Genomic DNA, 22,738 nt, shown 5'->3' with positions numbered 1-22,738 from the left:
TTTTACATTTTTCTTGTTCTCTTGTTCCATTAAACAATTTCTCCAGAAAATTTCTCTTTAAATGTATTAAAAACATAGTTTGTGTGGCCTTTGATCTTTTAGACATGTAAAATTTCAGGATGTCCAGAACCTATCTGATTGGCTCCCATTGCGAAGTATGTTCGTCGTTCGCGATTTCGCCGTTTGCGGGGTCGTGACCCCTGTGACCGGCGGGTCTTTACTGCGCTAAAAAAATATTCATTTCTTGAGAATGGATTAATGCTCTGAAACAACTATCATGAAGATGTTGTAAGAATGTCACCAAATCTCATCTGCTGGTCATTATCAGCCATTTGGAAGTTAATATTTTAGCATATTATAAGATTAGTCCCCTTACATCATCCAATTAGAGATTTCTTAAATTCCCTCAGATTGTTTGAAATGGAGCAGCAACAAACCAAGACAATGAGAATAGATTTTACAAATTGGCTCCCTCACTGGTGGTGGTGGAGTGCCGGGTTTTTCACGTTGGCTTTGCTGTTTTAGGTCCTCGGCCTATTCATTAATCACAGACTCATTCTCCCTCGGTTAATTCCAAGTGAGGGAAAATCAGAAGCAGAGCCCCAACACACTCCCAACGGGCTGAAGCTCATAGAAGAGGCTCCAGATCAGCAGGGAAATTACCCCAATTGGGAATCATGGCAGGAAGGTCTGGATTTGCCGCTCAAATTCCCGATACCTGTTTCCAGCTCACAAAACTCTAAAATGGCATCAATAATTGGTAAAATCCATCTGATTATCCTCTGAGACCAGTGAAATGTATTTGCCAAAATTATACGATTTGTCATGCAACCAATCCTAATTTATTTCCACTAATTAAACACCAAACTTCCAATGTTTAACTGGGTAGTTACAGTCTCAATGATAATCTAACATAACCAACCTTCCCATACATCTGTCTCTTCGATCAGTGAGGAGCAAGTTCAAGCTGTGAAGAACAGCTTGAAAAAAATGGGACTTCTTGAGTGTTGTGGGAGCTGCACTCCTTCAGGCAAGTGGAGAATACCTCATCACACTCCTGACTTGTGCCTTGTAGATTTCCTTTTACCAAATGGGGGACAAAATAAACACAGCCCCTAAATTAGGGAGCTGCAAAACCAAAGACAAAATTTAAAGGAAACTTACAAACATCAAATCAAAATGTGAATGGGGGACAGGCTTTGGGGAGTCAGGAGGATAGAATACCCAGCCTCCGACCTGCTCCAGTGGCCACAGCATTTATGAGGTGGGTCCTCTGTGTTATGCTACCGTCAACAAATTAATAGTGAACAGTGCTGAACATTCCCAGCCACAAACTTACTCTAGTTTTGTGATTTTCTGCGCCAGGCTAGCCATCACCGCAAATAGCCGAAAATTTGTCAAGCCATCGATGACCCGGTAATCTAGGCTCTCCAGTATCTGAAAGAACAATGTGACAATCGAAAACAGTACATTTAGGGAGGACCAACTTAAAAACGCATTTCCGCTTGGCAAAGCTACAATAGAAATTCAATGACATAAGCCCTGAAATTGCAGGGTTTTTTAAAAATTCAACCTTGGGAGCTGGGCATTGCTGGCAAGATCAGTAGTTATTGCTCATTCCTCTTCTCCCTTGAGAAGATGGTAGTGAGCTTCCTTCTTGAACAGCTGCAGTCGAGTCCATGTAGTGTGGTGTCACTGTTACGGAGGGAGTTCCAGGATTTTGACCCTGTGACGGTGAAGGAATGGCGAAATAGTTCCAGGTCAGGATGGTATATGACAAGGAGGGAACCTTGCAGGGTGTATCCATGTGCCTGCTGCCCTTGTCCTTCTAGGTGCTGGAGGTCACAAGTTTGGAAGGTGCTGTTGAAGAAGCCTTGACAAGTTTCTGCAGTGCATCTTGTAGATGGTACACACTGCTGCCACTGGGAGTTGGTGGTAGAGGAATGTTTAAGGTGGTGGGTAGGATGCCAGTCAAGTGGGCTGCTTTGTTCTGGATGGTGCCATGTTTCTTGGTGTTCTTGAAGCTGAACTTAACTAAATAAGTGGAGAGTATTCCATCAGACTCCTGACTTACGTGCACTGAGGTATCATCATTGGGCCAGGCAGGTGGTGTAAAAACTAAACTCAAATGAAAGTCTACATTTAGGAGGTCCATTCAGTGAAGTTCACAGACTGATGATTTACAGGAATATCTTATAAAGTTTAAATGTCATGCATGAGGCTGCTTTGTACACTACCAGGCTAAAAATATATAAGTTAATGCAGGGGTGTCCAAACAATGACCCATGGACTGCAGAAACACAGGTGCCATGGGTTCCAGCACAATAGTCCAAGGAATTCAATCCCATTGATCTACTGGGTAGTTCTGGTGGTATATGATGGACCTGGAGGTTTGAAAAGAGCTGTTTTTATTACTGTTGTCTCAATGGTGCATTAACCCCAGGTTAGAACACCATGGGCAGAATCTTCTGGTTGGTGTGCGGGGGTGGGCCCCGCACGTCGACATATAAAATGATGTGCGGTGATGTCAGGCGTGCGTCGTAACATCACCGCGCGTCATTCTGATCTTCAGTTTGGTGGGCGCGCACCGGAGTTGGCTGTGCACCCGCCAAACTGTCAAAGGCCTGTTAAGGCCATTAATCACCTAATTGAAGTCATTGTCAGGGCTTCCCGTCCAACCTTAAGGTTGGCGGGCAGGCGAAGAGGGCAGGTGAAGATCCCAGGCGGCCTTCACATTTTTCATGGAACCTCATTCACGGGCGGGATGAGGTTTCATGAAGGGTTTGTAACTTTGTTAAAAAAACGTTATTAAAATTCATTGGCATGTCCCAGCTCATGTGACAGTGTCACATGAGGGGACCTGTCTGAATAATTTTAAAAATTCTTTTTCTCAAGTTTTCATAATCAAATTAATCTCCCTGAGGCAGCTCCGAGCCTCAGGGAGATTTCGCATGCATGAGGGAAAGAGCGCAGGTCCCGACTCTCCCTCCTCCCCCAGCCCGCACAGGTAGCGCTGAGCACTTCCAGGTGCGTGTCACGCTGGGCGGGCCTTAACTAGTCCTCCCACGTAAAATGGCAGCACGCAGCCGATCACAGGCGGCGATCAGCTGTGTACCCGCCCATGCTCACTCCCACCCAGCCCGCCCGACAGGGAGAAGATTCTCCCCCATGATCTGCTAGTATCAACAACTTGAACTATTTTGAAGTGGCTCAGTAGGTAGCACTCCCATGGCTACGTCAGAAGATTGTGGGTTCAAGACCCACTCCAGGGACCTGAGCACAACATCTAAACTAAGATTCCTAGCGCAGTACCGAGGGAGTGCTGCATTGTCAAAGTCGCTGACTTTTGGATGAGATGTTAAACCAAGGTCCTGCCTGTCCTCTCAGGTTGATGTAAAAGATCATGCAGTCAGTAATCAAAGAAATGCAGGGATTTATCCCTGTCGTTCTAGCCAATATTTACCTCTCAACAACATCACGAATGCTGACAATCTGGTCAGTATCACATTGCTGTTTGTGGGAGCTTGCTGTGTGCAAATTGGTTGCTGCAGTTCCTACATTGCAACTGTGACCACATTTCAGAAGAATTTCATTGGTTGTAAAGCACTTTTGGGGGGGGTCCTGAGGTTATGAGGGGCATTATAGGGAAGCAAGCTTTTCTTCTTTTTAAATAAACGAACATGAATTTCATTAATCAGGAGTTTCACTCTGCTACATGGAAGAATTTTGCAAAAGACCCAACCCAATGAATATGTAGCAGCAGATCTAGTCAGGGCTTTCACTCATATAAGTAGCAGAAAAATGCAATTTGTGTTGCAACATCAAGTAGTGAATCACACTCCAGTCTAGATGCCTCTGTTTATAAATGACTTGAACAACAAGCCTCCTTAAGCCTAGGTTGACACAGCGATCCACATCACCTGCTGGCAAGCTGTAACAACACAAAGGGAAATCCTTACACCAATGTGGACCTGTCACAGGTAGAAACTTGAAAACTACAAATTTGCATCAAGAACAGTGAAAGGAGTCTTGGGTTAGCACAGCTACTGAAGGACTGTGTGATTATAGAAAGTAAAAAACCTCTCAGCAGCTGTGTTAATAAAATTACCCGGTAGATATAAATTTCTTCAGAGTGGGTGAGTGCCCCCAGTGGAACCATTTCTTTCAGAGCCATTACTACTTCGACACAAGACAAGCAGCCGTCATTATCATTATCCACCTATAAGGCAATTGAGAGAGGACAAAGAGTCAGTAAGGAGTCTTAACCAGACGCAGAGGGAATAGACCAGGCAGATTCACACAAAGATCGGGAGAAGTGGTACAATTAATTACATAGAATTACATCAATTTTACCACACAGAAACAGGCCATTTGGCTCTACTGTTTATATCATCGTTAATGCTCCACACGAGCTTCCTCCCACTCTCTCTCCAACTCCATCTTATACCAAAAATATATCCTTTCTCCCTCATGTATTTATGTAGCTTTCCCTTAAATCCACCTTATCTTTCTGTCTCTTTCCTTCAATTATCTCTCTCCTCCTTCATTCCTAACTTCTGTTTCATCACTGTCTGTCTGTCTCTCCTCCCCTGCACTACAGTCTGCCATTTGCCTTTTATTCCTGTCTTTCTCTCTTTCCCTCATCTCCCTTTGACTCTACTCCAGTTTTTCTCACTCCTTCATCCTTCCTTTACTTTGGCAGTGTACATCTCTCGTTCATTTTTCTCTTTCTCTTTTCCATAGCTTTCATCTCTCTCCTCCACCTCCCTAACTGTCTCTCCCTCTTCACCTGCAATTTATTAGAAACATAAAATTTACAGCACAGAAGGAGGCCATTCGGTCCATCATGTCTGTGCCAGCCAAAAAAAGAGCCAGCCAGCCTAATTCTATTTTCCAGCTCTTGGTCCATAGCCCTGTAGGGTAAATCCATTTTCTTTTCTGTCCTTTCTCTTTCCTCCATTTCTAGCTCTCTGGCCCATATTTCCACCAAACGCGAGTCTTTCCTGAAGACATGTGATTTGTGAATTTGGTCTGGATGTCCTTTATTGACAGTCATAATTCACACTATGGGCAGAATCGCTAAGTGCGGTAGCGGGCGTGAAGAATGACATTTTACCTGCCGGCCACAATAGTGGATTTTCAGGCTGTATCGTCTGTTTCCTGGCACATTCTGCCTTATCAAGAATGCATTCATGGGAAACACGCCAGATTGCTGGTGGGCGGGCTCAGATTTGTCCACCACACCGCGACCTCAGCGCTTCCGCGCTCCGGGCGCCATATTTAAAGTGCACCAGACACAGACGACTTCATGTCTACAGAGCAGGACTGCTCCAGGCCACAGGTGGCCCCGAAAGCCTGGAAGACGACAGCTCCCAAATTTAGTGAAAACCTCTCTGGGCACCTGCCGGATTCCTCTATCCCCGCTCTTGCTGTAGGAGTCAGTAGAGTCACCAATACGGCCTGTGAGGTGGTAGCAGTGGTGGTCAGCGCCATTGGAGCACAGAGTGGGTCAGCGCCACCGGAGCACAGAGCGGGTCAGCGCCACCGGAGCACAGTGCGGGTCAGCGCCACCGGAGCACAGAGCGGGTCAGCGCCACCGGAGCACAGAGCGGGTCAGCGCCACCGGAGCACAGAGCGGGTCAGCGCCACCGGAGCACAGAGCGGGTCAGCGCCACCGGAGCACAGTGCGGGTCAGCGTCACCGGAGCACAGAGCGGGTCAGCGCCACCGGAGCACAGTGCGGGTCAGCGCCACCGGAGCACAGAGCGGGTCAGCGCCACCGGAGCACAGAGCGGGTCAGCGCCACCGGAGCACAGAGCGGGTCAGCGCCACCGGAGCACAGAGCGGGTCAGCGTCACCGGAGCACAGAGCGGGTCAGCGTCACCGGAGCACAGAGCGGGTCAGCGTCACCGGAGCACAGAGCGGGTCAGCGCCACCGGAGCACAGAGCGGGTCAGCGCCACCGGGGCACAGAGCGGGTCAGCGCCACCGGGGCACAGAGCGGGTCAGCGCCACCGGGGCACAGAGCGGGTCAGCGCCACCGGAGCACAGAGCGGGTCAGCGCCACCGGAGCACAGAGCGGGTCAGCGTCACCGGAGCACAGAGCGGGTCAGCCATCCAGTGCAGAAAGAGGATGAATGATCTCATCCATTCACCAGGGTAAGTTAACCACCTTATTATTCTCAACTCTCACACTCACCAACCCATCACCCACAGGGATCTCACACCTCAAGGGACAACACCACTAACTCTCACACACACCCTCACATCTCCATCAGGCTCATATCCTCTGGAGCTCACGTCCTCATCCCGTCCATGTCTCCGCTCACCACACAAACATTCCACTCAGCGCCATGTGTCCTGCTCACACTCTCTCCATCTGTTTTCATGCAGGAGAAGCTGGCTCACAACAGCAGGAAGAGGTCCCAGACCAGGGGTGGTGTGGCCCACATTAGGCCCCTCACTCACTTTGAGGAGCTGCCATCACACTAACTGGTGAGGATATATGGTGAGCGTCCCTGCAGCAACGGTGAGGTCAGCGGTGAACACCCTCGTGAGGATCCTGCACCACATTATCCCCTCTCTCAGTGCAACTGTGAAGTTCTCTCTCTCCTGCTCCTGACTCTGCTGCCCTGCACTAATTATCTCTACTTTGGTTCACAGGGAGCTCTGCCAAGCGACCGACACCCTCAGCCAGCCAGTCCCTCAGCTCCATCCACATCCTCACCTCCAGCCAAGAGGACACCTCCTCCATTGAAGAACAGGAAATAAGCAGCCTGGAAGACCTGTCACAGCGCTTACCCACACCCTGCACCAGCGCAGAGACACACACCTCGGTGGGACCTAGATCTAGAGCAGGCTCGGGTTCACAATCTCGTGGTCGCTGCATGGACACGTGTCCACAGCAGGAGGAGGCAGGTTCAGCCGAGCTCCCCGGGACTCAGAGGACAGCTGGGGAAGAGGCATCTGTGAGGTCCGAGTCAGATGTTGAGCCTCTGGATTCGGCCTTCCAACTCAGCCTGGAGAGTCAGCAGAAGGCATGGGAACATCACACAGGCTGTTGGAAGCCCTCAGTAGAGCGGCACGCAGGTTGGAGGAGTGTGTCCGCCTGCTCTCTGATAAAATGGTGCCCACGTGTGTGTGTATGGAGGTTTCCACCGGAAGAATGGTGGATGTCATGGAGACTCTGGTCCAGCAGAATGCGGAGATATGCACAGGCCTGTACTCTATCAGGGTATCCGTGGGTGAGTTCCTACAGTGGCAACGCGAGGGGGAAATGGGGCACCTTGATGTCCCTCCAGGTGCTTCTTCCCCTCAAGGATTCAGGCTGGTGCTCTCAGTCACCCAAAGGGAGGGGAAGCGGCAGCTGGACACCCCTGGGTCATCCACTCAGGAACCTCAGAGGCTGTCTGCTCCCTCCGAGTCCCCTTTACCTGTGACCCCCTCAACCTCGTCCTCTGTCACCACAGAGGGAGCAACTGGCTCTCAGGAGGACAGTCAAAGCAAGACGGGACCCTAAAGGCCTCGGCTCTCCAGAGGGTGCACGCCACAGTCATCAGAGGCAACAGGGCCAATCATTGCACAGGCTGTCTCCACCCCTGCTGAGGATGTCAGGGCAGCACCTAGAAGAAGTGTTCGGCCTAGAAAAGTTAAGAAATTCTGATCACAAGCGGCTGCACAGGCGAACACATTTTGTCACTTTACAATCTGGAAATATATTCACTTTCTCTGAATAATGTGTCATGTTGTCTTTCAGCTTCATTCACAGGCTTCGCAAATCCTCCCCCTGCATCCCTCCTGACCCCCCCACCCCCACTCCTCACCGCCGCCCCCACTAGCAATGCAGCTACACACAGCCGGACCACGAGTGCTTCTGGAGGGTGAGGTATATGTGGCAGGGCGTTTTGGAGCCTCATGCAAGCCTCTCCCACACACGAGGAGCCTTTCTCCATCACACTCACCTCACTGTCCTGAGCATTCTCAATGCTGCCTGCTGGGGTTCTCTATCGATTGTCCATCTGAGCCGACCTGCATCTCCACCCACCCACTGACCACACTCCCATGCAGCCCCTGTGCCCACCCAACACGAGGCTCTGCTCACTTTCGATTTCAGAAAGTTGGTAGAGGTCAAATTCCTCATGAGCTCCCCCAGCATTTCCCCTGCCCCAGTCACACATGTCCTTTCCCCTATAAACATAGACACCCCTGGCATGAACTTCGACCTCCCCACCTCCCCTTCCAGCCCGAAACCTTGTCATTCCAGGATGTCCAGGTGAATGTCATGATCCCTACATTCCTGAAAATCCCACACCCATTCACATTGACCTCCCTGACGTCCTCCTTCTCACCCCCATGGCCTGTGTTTACCTCCATGTCCCCACCAACCACCCTCACTGCCCCTTCTACCAATACCGACGCACCCTCACGCTCCCACCCTAGGGGCTCCCTCCTGTTACTCTAACCATCCCCTCCTACCACCCCCACCCTGAGTTCGCTCTCCAGAAGGCAGTCATTGACTCCACAGAGCTCTCCCTTGCACGTTTGCCTGGACATTCCAACCCCTTCCCAACACCTTCCTCCACCTACACCTTCCTTCCTCCCTACTCCCACCTCCACACTTACATCTTCCTACCTCCGTACTCCCTCCTTCCCCTGGACAGCTTCCCCCCCTCCAAACTCCCTCCATGCATTACACCTCCCCCCTCTGGACTCCCTCCTCACCCCAGTACTCCCTTCTCCCCCCCATACTCCCTCCTCCCCTCTCCCAACCTCACCAACCCCCCCAAAACATTCACGCCCCGACAATCTCATTTCCCCCCCAACTGCTCCCGCTGGGTACACCTTCCTCCCCCATCATCTGTACCAGCCCATGGCAAAGTCTGTGAAGTTCCAAAGGCTCAGTGAAGTCGAACCTGCTGTGTGAAGACCTGGCACCTTCCGTGAGCTGCTTTGCAGCGGAGCCGCGTGCAAGAGGATCCACACAGCATGCGGCGCACGTGTTCCTCTGGAGTCCGGTAGCTGTAGGGCTCCAGCATCATCTTCTCCTCGGATGTCCATGATCTGAGCAAGGCCCTAAAGTTAAGTCTCAGCTTCTGCACTTCCCGCTTGTCCAGACGTGTTCCGGGATGGCCTGTTTTCCCGCTGGTGTAACAGTAAACCAGGCCTGGAGCGGAAATTCCAGTTGGGCCTTACTCTGCATCCCATTAGCGGGACGCAAACCGGATTCACGCGGGCGTCCCGTGGAAATCACGATCCATCGTGGCAACACCATCGGGTGGGTGATCCCGCTGTGATTTCGCGCTGATGTAAAACCTGTTTCTGCCCCTCCTGCCAAATTCTCCCCTCCCCGCCCGCCCTGAAACCCGCTGCCAACGCGAGCGGAAAATTCCAAAACATACCCTATCGCACGCCAAGTCGCATTCACCATCAGCCCTGCTCCTGCTGATCTACATTGTCTCCTGGAAAAACAACACCTCCATTTTAAAATTCTCATCCTCATTTTCAAATCCCACTGCCCCCCGTTGGCCTCAGCCCACTCTAACTCTGTGACCTCCTCCAGCCCTGTAACCCTCTGAGACCTATGTGCTTCTCTAATTCTGGCCTCTTGCACATCCTTGACTTTAATCGCTCCATCATTGGTGTTGTGCCTTCAGCTGCACGGGCTCGAAGATCTGGAATTCCCTCCCTAATCCTTGCTGCCTCTCTCTCCTCCTTTAACACGTGCCTTAAAAACTATCATTTTGGTCACCTGTCCTGATACCTCCTAGCTTGGCATCAAATTTTGTTTAATAAAGCTCCTATGAAGTACCTTGGGATATTTTACTACTTTGAATCTGTTATATAAATGCAAGCTGTTGTTGCAGATCTGACCTGAAAGAAATTTGGGTGATTTGAACCTGAAAGCCAGTGGATGTCCCTTGCCCTGATCTATCTGTGGGAGGAGAGCAAACTGACCGGTGATTCAACACTTACCTCTTCGAATTTCTTTTTGTACAGTGCCAGCTCCTCCCGATTAAAAATGCAGTATTTCTCCAAAAAGTTGACTAAAAATCAGACAGAAAAGAAATTAGACAAAGAATCATTGGCTGGGGAAGCTGCAATCTATTCAGGAATCAATCTCGCTATGCTTAAATGATGGAATTACTTAGTGTTTAGGGAGCGTTCAAACATAGATGACCTTTTCAAAAGCTGTTGCTTCGCCCGAGAGTGAGAGCGACCGAAACGAAATTCTGCCTCAGCAAACTATTTACATTTGGTGAAAGCTAATTCTTTCGCTGTCAGTGTGATCTTCTAGGGAGAGGGTGCTTGACAGAGAGACGGTAAGTGGGGTGATGTGGAAGGTGATGTAAATGCTGTCCCAGCTGCCATGTCATTTGTTCAGTTAATGTTGACAGTGACCTGGGGTTCTCTCTGTGGGTGATAAACCCAAAGAAATGCCCGATCACAGAATCATAAAGTTGGAAAAAGTTCACTCGGCCCATTGTGCAAGTGCCGATTCTTTGTAAATTAGTCCCACTCTTCCCTGCTCTTTCCATTTTTCAAGTATTTATTCAATTCACTTTTGAAAGTTCTGATTAAATCTGCTTCCACTGCCCTTTCAGGCAGCACGTTCCAGATCACAACAGCTCACTGTGTATTTTTTTTTCACATTTCTCTTCCAGTTCTTTTGGCAGTTACCTTACATCTCTGCCCTCAAGGAACTGGCCTGTCAGTTTCTCCTTATTTCCTTAAAAGAGCTGGTTTACTCAGCTTTCAAAATAGCTGAACTCCCGAGGTGAGGTGAGAGTGACTGCCCGTGACATCAAGGCAGCATTTGACCGAGTGTGGCATCAAGGAGCCCTGGCAAAACTGGAATCAATGGGAATCAAGGGGAAAACTCTCCACTGGTTGGAGTCATACCTAGCACAAAGGAAGGTGGTTGTGGTTGTTGGAGGTCAGTCATCTCAGCTCCAGGACATCACTGCAGGAGTTCCTCAGGGTAGTGTCCTAGACCCAACCACCTTCAGCTGCTTCATCAATGACCTTCCTTCCATCATAAGGTCAGAAGTGGGGGTGTTCACTGACAAGTGCACAATGTTCAGCACCATTCACCACTCCTCAGATACTAAGCAGTCTGTGTCCAGGCCGGAAGACCTGAACAATATCCAGGCTTGGGCTGATAAGTGGCAAGTTACATTCAGGCCACACAAGTGCTAGGCAATGACCATCTCCAACAAGAGAGATTTCAACTATCTCCCTTTGACCTTCAATGGCATTACCATCACTGAATCCCCCACTATCAACATCCTGGGGGTTACCTTTGGCCAGAAACTGAAGTGGGCTCACTATATGAACAATGTGGCTACAAGAGCAGGTCAGGGGCTGGGAATTCTGCAAAGACTAACTCACCTCCTGACTCCACAAAGCCTGTCCACCATCTACAAGGCACAAGTCAGGAGTGTGATGGAATACTCCCCACTTGCCTGGATGAGGGCAGCTCCAACACTCAAGAAACTTGACATAATCCAGTACAAAGTAGGCCACTTGATTGGCACCCCATCCACAAACATTCACTCCCTCCACCATCGACGCATAGTAGCAGCAGTGTGTACCATCTACAAGATGCACTGCAGGAATTCACCAAGGTTCCTTAGACTGCACCTTCCAAAACCTTAACCTCCACTATGAAGATGGACAAGAGCAGCAGGTGGATGGGAACACCACGACCTGGAAGCTCATCTGCAGGCCACAAACTGTCCTGACTTGGAAATCTATCACTGTTCCTTCACTGTTGCTGGGCCAAAACCCTGGAGCTCTCTCCCTAACAGCACTGTGGGTGTACCTACACCACCTGGACTGCAGCGGTTCAAGAAGGCAGCTCACCACCACCTCCTCAAGGTCAGTTAGGGATGGGGAATAAATGCTGGCCCAGCCAGCGAAGCCCACATCCTGTGAATGAATTTTTAAAAAACTCTATCAAAACCCTTCATTATTTTGAACACCCCTACCAAATCTCCCCTTAACTTCCCTGCTCTAAGGAAAACAACCCTATGGCAGCCATTTTTCTCATGTGAATAATGTCCAAGAATCCCCAATGACCTATGACTTCCAGAGTGAGGAGGCATCATGTCTAAGAGTTTGATTGCCTTCTGGAAAACACCGCCTATTCTATTAGATCAACTCACTCGCCATAAAAGTTTTTTGGGGTCATCAACACCTTAAAGTTGAAGGGTAGAAGCTGACAGTATCTCAGGCTAAAAGAAAACAAAAGCATGTGATGCCTTTAAAGAAATATGTCCCATTAAAAACTGCAGAAAGGTTTGTATATGCTTCACCATAACGGTGCTACAACACATGTGCCCTGTGAGTTGGACTTTACGCTGACCCCTTTGCTTTCTGTTCAATCTCTCACAGCAGCCACCGCTTCAGGGACAGCTGGCAAAAGGCGATCAGAATCTTTGTAATCAGTTGAGAGTCGCTGACTCCATTTCTTTCACATAATGGAACGCTTTTGTTTTGTGTTCCTAGGGACCAGCACCTTATCAGTTCACTCGGTTACTTTTTTTTTTACTTTCTGTGTTCGCTCGCAAATCCTCCTGGATTTATTGCAGATGCAGCTAGCCCAGTGAAAATAATCGTACAAGCGAAGAGGGCTCATCAACTCCTGGCGAGAATGCTGAGTGATTCCAATGGGAAATTAAGCAGACAAAAGAGGCAGTGGGGTGATAAACGAAGGGAGGTTCATTGCTGTGGCACTGTGACAAGCTTAACACTCTTAATTTCTATTTGGCAAGGCCTCACGACAAATATTATGAGTCATTGTAAGGTGCAGTGGTTACGTTACTAGGCAATAAATTCAGAGAATGTGAGTTCAAATCGTACCATCCCAGTTTGAGAATTTGAATTCAGTTTCTAATTTCAGGAAAAGGGGACCTAGAATTGATTGGATATTCATTAAAATAAAAACCACTGGTTCACCAATAGGTTAGGAAGCCTGTTGTACTCAGCCTAAGCCTATATATGAGTCCAGTCCCACGCCAACATGGGTAGCCCTTAGCTGACTTCTGAAGTGGCCTAGCAAGCCATTCAGTTGGACCATCAAGCTGTGAAGGGCAGTTTGGGTTGGGCAATAAATGCCAGCCTTGCCAGCGGCAAACACATCCCGAGGCCATGTTTAAACAAAAATCCTGAGGGGTTTGGCACCAGCACAAAACTGATGTGTCATTGAGCAGTTTGTGTACTTGTGAAATATGCCAAGCCTCTCCCTTCCACTGAAGGGTTTGAAATATCAACATCTTTCTGCATCCAGTCATATGGTCGGATCTGATCTGCTGTAGCCAGGTCGGAGGGAGCATCTTAAGGAACATCTCAGCTTTCAGAAAGATATATTCTTATAAATTGTGTGCTGACTCAGTGGCCTCCTTCTGTGTGGTACAATTCAATGATTCTGTGCAATCTATACGTAGGTCTCTTAAGTTTTAAAATGGGTATACTTGTGCGCCACAGGAAACACAGTAGCCAGAATTTTACGTGGCCTGTGTGGGCACCCGACATTCCCAACGGTGCGTTAAACAGCACGTGATGATGTCAAGAGGGTTTCCTGACGTCATCGCACTGCCTCGTGATATTACACTAGGCGGACGTGCCGGAATGGCAGAAGCACGCCCCACGTCAATGAGAGGGCCTATCGAGCCAATTAAAGGGGCAATGCACTGAGATTTTGAGAGGCCCGTTCATTTTTGCAGTCGGCGCACTGGAAAAACGGGCAAGTGGGGGTTGTACATTTTCCACTTTCTACATCCAGGGCAGGATATAAGGCTCGGGAAGAATGGAGAAGTGAGGAGGGAGGAATTCACAAGTGAGTTAAAAGTCTGGGCAGCACTAATTCATTACTGAAGAAACTTGCTCATTTCCTATTTAGGTTAGGAGGCTTAAACCCTTTTTGAGGCTTTTACAGACAGGCCTCATCATAATAAAAGTTAAACCAAATGGGCAATCTTTATCCAGCTGGAGGCACCTCCTCACATGAGGAGGAGAGGGGGGTGCCAGCCAGCCACAGACAAAGTCATAGAATCTGCCTGCAAGACCAAGGAGCACAACCTCATGGGGATGAAGGCCAGCAAGTCTTGCGAGGGCGAAGGAGCATGAGAGGGCACCGATACCCTGCCGGAAGAGTCTATGGAGGGTGAAGACTCGGATATGCTTCCACTAACCGATGATGAAGATTCTAGCACAGACTCTGAGGTGGAACCTGCTCAGCCTCAGGGTCATGAGGATGACCCAGCAATGAGGCAGCTTTTGGGAGCTGGGGAGATGAGGGAGGCTTTGATTCAAAGGAGCTTCCAATAGGCCTCCAAAGTCAACACTCCAAATAATGGCAAAGAAGCAGTCACTTTAAATGCTGGGAGCTCATGAAGTCACACTGGAAAGCTTTCTCTTGCACTCCCACCTGAAAGAAACAATCCTGCCCAATCGATGTCTTGCTTTGAGTTGCAGGCCTCCTATCTTACAATCACTGAAATGACAATGAAGTGACATGAGCTAACATTTTAATACAGGAATGTGTGACTGCAAGATACATCATAAGGGAAGTGACAATGATAATGTTTACAGCTGTGATAGCCCCTCTGTGATTATAGTGATTTAATGAATGCCTACGAATGCTGCATCTTGGTGCTCCCCTGTCTCCAGCAGCTGCTCTGGAGGCAGGCTGCTGACTCCGATGCCTCTTTGGCCTGGATGACTTTGGCAGCTGTCCTCTGGTCGCTGGGGCCTGTGAGGGCACCGACTGTGCAGGAGAGTCCAGCGCCAAGGCTGGACACTCTTCTGTTGGTGCAATTTCCTCAGATGCGACGATCACTGGCAGAGGGGCAGAGGAGCTGCTGTGATCTTCAGAAGCCCCCTGAGAGGAGCCCTCAGATGCTTCGAGCTGGAGATCATCTGCCACCATGGGGTTTGCTTATACCTCCCCGCTCACCAAAGATGGGTGAGCAGTTAGCTGACTCACTAGGTGCCTCACCCATCTCTCATATTGGCAGTGACCTGCTGAGATCAATGTCAGTGTGTGGGCTGCAGCTTTGAATGAAAGCCCAGTTACCCTTGATTGAGCTCCTGGAGCTAGCACTCCATTAGAGTCGCCACTCTATGGAGGGTGCTGTGCGTTCAGAACAAAGGGTCAATGCAGTGCTTGTACACCACATGGACTCCTCCATTACATGGACCATGGCACACAAGCCCTCCGGAACCTCTACCAGATCTCCACGTACATCCTGCTGTTCATCCAACATTTGCCACCTAATGGACGACTCCAGAGGCTCATCATCTGGGGCTCAGCGTTGTCTTGGTCTCCAACATCCCTCCAATTGTCAGAGATCTGGGCACTCTCTGTCTCCGGCAGCTCCTCAAGTGAGTGTGACATGACTTTCCCAGTATGTTCAACCATCTGTGCTGGAGTGTTCAAACCCACCAAGTGCCTGTGCCTGAGCTGGTGCCAGGTGCAGAGCGAGTATGTGACGCAGTGCATCTGGCTGCTCACCCTCCTCTGCTGTTAATGGAGGGCTTTCCGGATCATTCCCTCTGATGGAGCAAGAACAAGTATCCATGAGCACTTAAGATTTAGAGTCAGTGCATTTGACTATTTCATAATGGATAAACATAAATGATTATTGGTTTTCTCCTAACAATGTGCCCATTGCCCTCCACCTTTCATACCCTCCCCCAGTCAATTCTATGTCCACTTTACTCTCACCCTCATTCGAGAGCCTGGCCTCTCTGTGACCAGTGAATCTGGCTCCCCGCTCACACACCAGCTCCACGATCTCCTCCTCGGTGTTAGCAAAGCTAGATTTGGCACTCCCCTGCCAATATGGTTTCACACCATGGAATTGTGACTCCTCTTCTCCTGTGAAGACATGAGTCCCTCCTCTATCTGCCAGAACATAGCATCCTCCTCCCCAATATCACTGATAAAAGTGCCCAGCATATTGCAGAACTTCCCCCTTCCAGACATGCCTGCCAACCTGTCTAGTCCCAAGCAGTCTTCAAGGGCATAGGAAGCTGTGCCACCCAATGTTCGTGGCTTATCAAGCCATCAAGCCCCAACAAATGCAAGCCCTTATACACACATTCACTGAAGGTGAAAAGGGGCCTCATTACTCACGATCGCAGAGTGGAGAAGGTCATTGACCCTCTTCCGGCACTGCATCCAGGTCCTTGGGATGACTGTCCGGCTGCTGGCTTCTGCTGCCACCTCTGACCAGGCCTCTTGGTGAGATGTGGAGGTCTCCTCCTGCCATCACATGGCAGCAATATCTTCTGGGATCTCTGACAGTATTGATGTGCACCCGCAGGCAGGCATCAGGGAAGTGGGGGCCTACTTGGCTTTGGCCATTTCCACGCCTTCTTCCATGGTTCCCAGTTCCTGAGGAGATTGCCATCTTCCTTGCTCACTTTCCTCCTAACTTTCACCCTTCAGATTAAACTTTAACTTAGGAGTTCCCCTCCACTCTCTCCCATAGTTCTTCCTCATCTACATCCCATCATTCATCCACCTGCAGCTGATCAGATCCAGGCACCCACCCTCCTCCCTCTCCCCAGCCCACCAATTGCACTCGCAGGCTGTGCGATAAATTCAGGCCAGACATTTACCTCAAAAAGGGAGGAAGTGATGCTTCTGTTGTCCAGAGCCTTTTTTTTATTCATTCATGTGGGATGTGGGCGAAGCTGGCTAGGCCAGCATTTATTACCCATCCCTAATTGCCCTTTGAGGGCATTTAAGAGTCAACCACATTGCTGTGGGTATGGAGTCACATGTAGGCCAGACCAGGTAAGGACGGCAGGTTTCCTCACCTGAAGGACATTTTGAGACCCTAAAACTGGAGTAACTACATTCAATTCTGGGCACTGCACCTCAGGAAGGATAGTTTGGCCTTGGAGGGGTTGCAGCACAGATTCATCAGGATGATATTGAAGTTAAAAGGGTTAAATTATGAGGACAGGTTGTATAAACTTGGCTGGGATTATTTGAGTATGGAAGATTATTCTGAATGAGGTGTTTAAAATGTTATAAGGGTTTGATAGTTATTGACATCTGTCCATCTCAGGAGACAATGGATTGCACCCAGAGTGAGCCACTTCTGAATTGAGCATCATCTGTTGTGGCTGTAGAGGCCGATTCGTGATTGGCAGCCCCTTCTGCAGCTGCCACAGATGAATAGTGTTGGCCTGATGCAGGTTCTCTTTTCCACCATCTGGTCATTTCTTTCATCCTATGCCTTTTCCACACTTTTCCTGACTGCTTGTCTCCAGGCCTTTCAGTCAGCAGTGAGGACTGGCCATGCATCGACTCCAATCCCGGTCAACTTGAAGTTTCACTTGCTGAATGTTTGCATTGTAGACATGGGATGGGCAACCTGTTGGTCTCATGCCGATAGCAAGCTCACCAAGAACGCATGTCTTTGGGGATGTGGCCATCATCCATTCACATTTTTAAATAATATTTGTTCATGGGATGTGGGTGTCACTGGCTAGGCAGGCATTTATTGCCCATCCCTAACTGCCCTTGTTCAGAGGGCATTTTCATAGCCAACCATATTGCTGGAGTCACGTGTAGGCCAGTCACAGTAAGGATGGCAGATTCCCTAAAAGACATTCATGAACCAGATGGGCTTTTACAACAATCGGCAATGGCTTCGTGGTCATCATTAGATTTTTATTTCCAGATTTTTATTGAACTTAAATTCCACCATCTGCCATGGTGGGATTCGAACCCAGGTCCCCAGAGCATTCCCCTGGATCTCTCGAATACTAGTCAGTGACAATACCACTATGCCACCGCCTCCCTGTATGACCCAGCCAATGGAGTCGCACCTGACTCAAATCAGCAACCAAACTGGGGCTTCCTGCACGCTGTTGTACTTTCATATTCAGCATTCAGTCACGCCAGGACATGCCCAATATTTATCAGAGGCAGTGGAGGTGGAAGCTATTCAGCACTTTTCTTGACTTGCACAGATTGTCCTTGCCCCACTCAGGGAGGGTACCGACAACACAAGCCTGGTACACTCGGAGCTTTGTAATTTTGGCTGGTTTGCTGTTGGTCCTCAGTTAACTTCTCCGCTTTGACATGACAGCTGCATTCTTGGCAATTCTGGTGCTGATTTTGGCATCAAGGGACAGGTTACTGGTAATTGTTGATTCAAGGAATGTGAACCTGTCGATGACCTCCAGAGTGAGGTTGTCAATGTTGATGGAAGGTCCTGGCCCCTAACATTGGTCTTCCTGATGCTGATTGTCAGTCCAAACTCCCTGCAGGCCCAGGAGAACCGATCTACAAGCTATTGCAAGTGAACTTCAGTATGGGATGCCAGCGCGGTGTCATCAGCAAATGGCAACTCCGAAATTAGGACATTACTCACTTTGGTCTTAGTGTGCAGTCTTACCAAGTTGGCTCTGGTATCCAGGTTGACACCCTCGTCTGAGTGGCCGAAAGTGTACAATAGCAACATGGAGAAAAATATGCCAAAGAGGGTCGGCGCCAGGAGGCAGTCCTGCTTTACCCTGCTGCTGATCTTGAAAGCCTCTGATGATGCTCCATTGTAACTGATGAAACTGGATATGCTCTCGTGGAAAGAAGGAATGGCGCCCAGGGGTCCAGACAAACAGCCTATTTTTCACAGCAATTTGAAGAATCGGTCTCTGCTGACAAGGTTGAAGGCGATGGTGGGGTCTATGAAGCCAAGGTAGAGCGGCCTGCCCTGCCCGCCACATGTCTGCTGTAACTGACAAAGTGAGAAAATCATGTGAACTGTTGGCCAGACAGCTCTGAATCCGCACTGAGATTCAGGGTAGGCGTGTGAGGCCAGGGTCTGCTATCTGCTCACAGCAACATGAGCAAAGATCTTCCCCACAATACTTAACAAGGAGATGCCTCGGTAATTGTTTCAGTTGCTGTGATTCCCTGTGCTTTTGCACAAGGTGATTATTTTTACATCACGCACATCTTGAGGCACAAAGTTTTCCTTCCAACAGAGACACAAAAGCTTGTGGAGATGCTGCAGCAGTGCCAGTTTTCCACTTTTGATGATTCCGGGTGAATGCCATTGTTTCCTGAGGCTTTACCACTGGCAAGATGGTCAAAGGCCTTGTTGAGCTCTACTACGGTGAGCTTACTGTCCAGCTCCTCGGTGACAGGAAACTCTGAAATGGCACCAAGAGCTTCTTCAGAGACAGTGTTCCCATTTACGTGGAGTTGGAGAGAGTGCTCCAGCCCCCTTTCCAGCTGCTTGCCGGGTTCAGTGAGAATCATCACTGTCTTTGTGTTCAAGGGGTCTGATTTGATTGGTGCTGGGCCTGTTGCTTCCTTGGTTCCTTCATACATCCCTTGAGTATCCCTGGATTCAGCAGCAGAGATTTTTGACCAGTATTGGTTGTCGCAGTGCCGAGCCGTCTGTTGATACTTGATTCTGGCAGCTCTGACAGCATCTCGATTTTGTTTGCTGAGGACTTGCTTGTAGTTCATGAGTTTTCCCCTCTTGGTTGGCAGTAACTGGCTCCAGTTCAGTCGAATAAGCCTCAAACCAGTCAGCATTCCTCTGGTCTCTTTTCCTGTAAACAGTGAGGGCAGAGTTATAGATGGTATTGCACAGATGATCCCACTTTGACTCTGCAATCTGGTCTTGTGCGTTGTTGTCCAAAAATGCCTGATCAAGGATGTTGAACTCCTGAGTCCTCCTGGGTCAGTGGTGCAGCAAGTATTGATCCGAGGAAGGTCAATTTTTCTTGGAGAGGTATAGTTTTCTAGCTGAAGCCTGGGCCTTCAGCTGGCTACACACCAGGGAGTGGCCACTGTGGATAGTGGTATATCTGGTGATGGTGAGATCTAGTTGGTGCCAGTGCCCTGACCTCAGATGACTCCAGGACACCTTGTGACATGGCTTAGTTTGGAAGTAGATATTCATCACACAGTCTCCACGGTTACGGCCTAGTTCTAGCAACCTCCGTCTGCTTTAGTTCATCTTGCCGATTCCCTGGGGGTTATGCACGTTGGTCAAGCTGTGTGGTCAGTACTGGTGCTTGCGTTGAAATGCCCTGGAAAGGTAGTCTCTTGGCGCTGAGAATTCTGCTAATGGCAGCATCAAGTGCCTCATAGAACTGATTCTTGACATCTAGGGTGGAGCTGAGTGTCGGGGCATAGATGCACGAGGTTAACTTGGTAAGTGAAGAGTAAGAAGAAGTCTCTCTGAGCCTTCTGTGGTGGGTTAAATCATCGTGTGTAGAGTGCTTTTTACTGTGAAATGTGCTCCATGATCATGTGTTGCCTCTTGAGATTTCCCCTGCCAGATTAACGTGAAGGGATTTTAAGGGATTCACTTTGAGCAAGCCTAGTTTCCTGCAGCACAGCAATGTCCATATTGAGGCTTGTAAGTTCTTTGTCGATCACAGCTGTCTTGCGTGCATCATCAACCTGCAGAAGATTGTCAGTAAGGCCAGGACACATGGTCATTACAATCCAGTTTAAGATGCAAACGACTGGTGTCATCTTTGTTGAGCTTGTCTTGCCTGTTGCATGGATTAGCAATCCACCTGTTGAGAGTTGACTCTCTCAGCTCTAAGCACCCATTGAAGCAAGCAGGTCATGATGGGACAGCACCTAACTGACTGGGGGCTGCCCAGCTTGAGGCGAGCGGTAGCTATCCATTGAGACATGATGATCTCCCCCTCCATCAGGAGTAAACCCTGGTACTCATGCTCGATCGAGCAAGAGTTTATAACCGGTAACTGTTTCTTCCCGTGTGTGCCAACGTAAACCATGAGTGTCCTCTTCAGGGCACAGGCCTGATCAAATAATATGGAGACACTGAGTTGCCCAAGCATCAGGAAGCCCCTTTCGGCATTGCCAGCATTGTCCAAAGGAAAGGTTGAAGCCAGCACTGTTCGGTCCCAGCTCTGCTGCAGGAGTTGCTGGAAAGGTTTACCGCCTATGGGAACCCACCCCAGATTTACTGTCAGGGTTTACTTCCTTAGTCTTCTTCTCTCCTGAGACACCCACAAGGCAGTGGGGCTACTTAACCATATCTGGGGGTCTGGTTCGTGGGAACCAGGGTGTAACCACACATCGGTGGGCCTGTATGCCACATGTCTGAAGGCCAGGCCTGCTCTGAGTCCCCTGTGGTTTAGCCTAAGTCTATGGGATACTCAGTTTACATGTATCACCATAGGGAGGTACTATATAGGGATTGCTGATAAAGCAAACACACTTGATGTGTTCGAATAAACCGGACACACACAAGGATTTGGTAGTGTAGATAGTGAATACCATTTTCTTGGTACAGAAATCAAGAACAAGGGAACATAATCACCAAATTAGAGACAAACCACTTTAGCAGTGAAATAAGGAAGCACTTTTTCACTCAAAAGACAATCTTCATTTGGTATAGAGTATTTTTGGAAGTGTAGTCACTTGCATTGTTGGAAACGTAGCAGTCCGTTTACACACAGCAAGCTCTCACAAACAGCAAGCGATAATGGCCAGATAATCTGTTGCTAGTGAAGTTGGTTCAAGCCAAAATAGCAATAATACTGTGGTGAATGAATTCCTGGAGTGTGTACGAGATGGCTTTTTAAACCATTACGTCAAGCAGCCAACTAGGGAACAGGCTATCTTAGATTTGGTATCCAGCAATAAGAAGGGGTTAATTAATAATCTTGTTGTGCGGGGTCTTTTGGGGAACAGTGACCATAACATGATAGAATTCTTCATTAGGATGAAAAGTGAAGTAGTTCAATCCAAAACTAGGGTCTGAAATCTTAACAAAGGATGCTATGAAAGTTGTTGGCTACATGGATTGGGGAACTTCATTAAAAGGTATGACAGTAGATAGGTAATGGCTAATATTTAAGGAACGAATGTATACATTGCAACAGTTATACATTCCTTTATGGCACAAAAACACAACTGGAAAAGCGGCCCAACCATGGCTAACAAAAGAAATTAAGGATAGTATTGGATCCAAAGAGGAGTCATATAAAGTTGTTGGAAAAAGTAGCAAGCCTGAGATTAGGAGCAGTTTAGAATTCAGCAAAGGAGGACCAAGAGTATGTAGAAAGAAAAATATTAGTGAAGGCAAATGTAGGTCCCTTACAGCCCAAAACAGGAGAACTTATAATAGAGAACAAGGAAATGGCAGAGCAATTAAACAAATACTTTAGTTCTGTCTTCACGGAGGAAGAAACAAATAACTTCCCAGAAATACGAGGGAACCAAGGGTCTAGCAAGAAGGAGGAATTGAAGGAAATTAGTATTACTGAAACAATAGTGCAGGAGAAATTAATAGGGTTGAAAGCCGATAAATCCCCAGGGCCTGATAATCAACATCCCAGGGGACTAAAGAAGGTGGCCATGGAAATAGTGGATGCGTTAATTGTCATCTCCCAAAATTCTATGGATGTTGGAACCATCCCTGCATTTGGAGGGTGGCAAATGTAACCCCACCATTTAAAAAAGGGAGAAAACAGGAGAAAACAGGGGATTACAAACTGATTAGCCTAACATCAGTAGTAGGGAAAATGCTAGAGTCTGTTATAAAGGATGTGATAACAGAACACTTAGACAATATTAACTGGATTAGACATAGTCAACATGGATTTATGAAAGGGAAACTATGTTTGACAAACCTACTGGAGTTTTTTGAGGATGTAACTAGCAAAATAGACAAGGGAGAACTAGTGGATGTGACATAGTTGAATTTTCAGAAAGCTTTT

General features: G+C 48.4%; 1 protein-coding gene across 1 annotated transcript in view; it reads right to left on the bottom strand.

The window, feature by feature from the left end:
* The window catches only part of LOC144696402 (uncharacterized), a 204,430-nt gene that overhangs the window by 51,970 nt on the left and 129,722 nt on the right, over positions 1-22,738 (bottom strand). Inside the window, exons 11-13 of the mRNA XM_078567646.1 lie at positions 9,971-10,041; positions 4,109-4,219; positions 1,340-1,437 (exon numbers count right to left, since the gene is read on the bottom strand). Coding sequence (XP_078423772.1) covers positions 1,340-1,437; positions 4,109-4,219; positions 9,971-10,041 — 280 coding nt within the window. The remainder of the gene's footprint in view (positions 1-1,339; positions 1,438-4,108; positions 4,220-9,970; positions 10,042-22,738) is intronic.

Source organism: Cetorhinus maximus, chromosome 22, assembly GCF_964194155.1.
Source record: "Cetorhinus maximus chromosome 22, sCetMax3.hap1.1, whole genome shotgun sequence".
NCBI classification, from domain to species: Eukaryota; Metazoa; Chordata; class Chondrichthyes; order Lamniformes; family Cetorhinidae; genus Cetorhinus; species Cetorhinus maximus.
This window is presented reverse-complemented; position numbering and strand designations above follow the sequence as displayed.